Here is a 1,696-nt window from a genome sequence, read left to right on the forward strand (position 1 = left end):
AGGGCTCTGCCCACAGGCAGCTCTGGCCCAGCCCCAAGGATGCAGGCTGGCACAGGAGGGGTCCGGGGAAGCCAGAGGCGCCCCTGACTTCCTTAGGAACAGTCTCTGGTTTGCTGATGTGTCCGAGGGCACGCTGCAAGGGCAGGCGTGTCCCAGGAGGACGATGACGAATCCATTTGAAGCTTCCTCTTTTGAATGCAGTGGGAGGGCTTGGGGCTGGCCCAGGGGGCTGCGGGCAGTGTCCCCCATCAGCTCAGAGGGGACTGGACTCCCCAGCAGCCCTTTGGGCCACCCAACATGAGCAGACAAAGGGGGCCTCATGTTCCCCCTCTGCCTCGACACCAAACCACCACCTCCCGGGGGTCCCCGCACCCGTAGGTGCCTCCCTGTGCTCTCCCTCTCCCCCCACCTCTGCCTGCACCGAGGGACTGGTGCATTTCCTCCCATTGCCTTCCATCCCAGCCTGTCCCTGTCCCCTCGCAGCCCGACCCACCGCCTTCCCCAGGGGATGCAGTCCCCTGGCATCACAACCCCGGCCCCGCAGAGGACAGCTCAGGGTGCTGAGTGGGGAGCCAGCCCCCTCCCCAGGCTGCTCCGCTCCTCAAGACACCCTGCCTCGGCGTCCCAGTCCGCCGGGCACTGTGCAATGCTGCGGTGTGTTCCGGAAGGGGGAAGGAATGAGCTTGCAATTACATGGGTGGGCCCAGGGTCTGCTCCAGGAACTCCTCGATCTTAATGAAGTCTGTTTTCAGCTCCTTGTTGAACAGCAAGAAGGGTGGGTTGGTGCCCGGTGCTAAATCTTTCAGCTCTTCAGGTTTCCTGGAGTGGAAAAAATAAGTGGGCTCAGAGCCTGCAGCCTGTGTGCACGCTCCGGCCTCCCCGGAGCAAGCAGCCAAGGCTGAGGTGGGTGTGTGGGAGGGGTCACAGGACCAGGAGCACCCCCACTTGCACACTGCTGCGTTTGGGGGGCTAAGCGCACCCCAGCCTCTCAGTTTGCCCTGTGGTGCCATGGACTTGTACCGACACACAGCAGGACAGGGTGTCTCTGTGCTGCGCACGCAGCTAGCGTTCTGTCCTGGCCACCCCCTGCACCCCACGGCACGATGGGCAGTGTGTGGCAGGGACTGTCACCCCTGTCCCTCTCGAGGTGGCAGAGAGGGCGTGAGAGAGGAAAGTGAGGGGTGTCTAGCCCCACTGCTGGCACAGGGCTGGGCTGTGGAGCCATCTCACCTGGTCATGTCAACTGTGGTGACGTTGAACTTGACCCCTTTGAGCCACAGCACCATGAAGAGACGCTGGCAGAAGGGGCAGTTTCCGATGTTTTCTCCATCCAGACCAGCCTGACGGGAAAGCAGAGAAACGAGGCTTTAACCCATCGGCTGGGCTCACCCAGGCCAGACGGGATGCCTGGAGGGGTAGAGCCACCACAGCCCATCTCGGGAGGATGGCACATGGAGGGCTGGTCCAGGCACTCTGGCGCTGCGTGCTGCAGGGACCCCCTCCCAGCACTGGGGGCTCGGCTGGAGGGTCCCTCCCCGAGCCATGGCCCTGCTGACACGAGGAAGCATTGGAGAGCATCCTCAGGATGCACAGGGTCAGATTCTTCCCAGAAATGTGCGATAAAGTCAGGAGGAAGAGGAGAAGGAGGCAGGGGAAGGAGGCGGGTGGCTGCTGATGGATGGGGAGGAAGGGGAGG

General features: G+C 63.0%; 1 protein-coding gene across 1 annotated transcript in view; it reads right to left on the reverse strand.

Moving 5' to 3' along the window:
- Positions 1-1,340, reverse strand: part of CLIC2 (chloride intracellular channel 2) — a gene marked incomplete at both ends in the record, with an annotated part of 2,964 nt that extends 1,624 nt beyond the window's left edge. Inside the window, 2 exons of the mRNA XM_010135136.1 lie at positions 694-819; positions 1,231-1,340. Of these exons, the coding sequence (XP_010133438.1) occupies positions 694-819; positions 1,231-1,340 (236 nt within the window). The remainder of the gene's footprint in view (positions 1-693; positions 820-1,230) is intronic.
- Positions 1,341-1,696: the final 356 nt, after the last annotated feature.

This window comes from Buceros rhinoceros, unplaced genomic scaffold, assembly GCF_000710305.1.
Source record: "Buceros rhinoceros silvestris isolate BGI_N320 unplaced genomic scaffold, ASM71030v1 scaffold39510, whole genome shotgun sequence".
Classification (NCBI taxonomy): Eukaryota; Metazoa; Chordata; class Aves; order Bucerotiformes; family Bucerotidae; genus Buceros; species Buceros rhinoceros.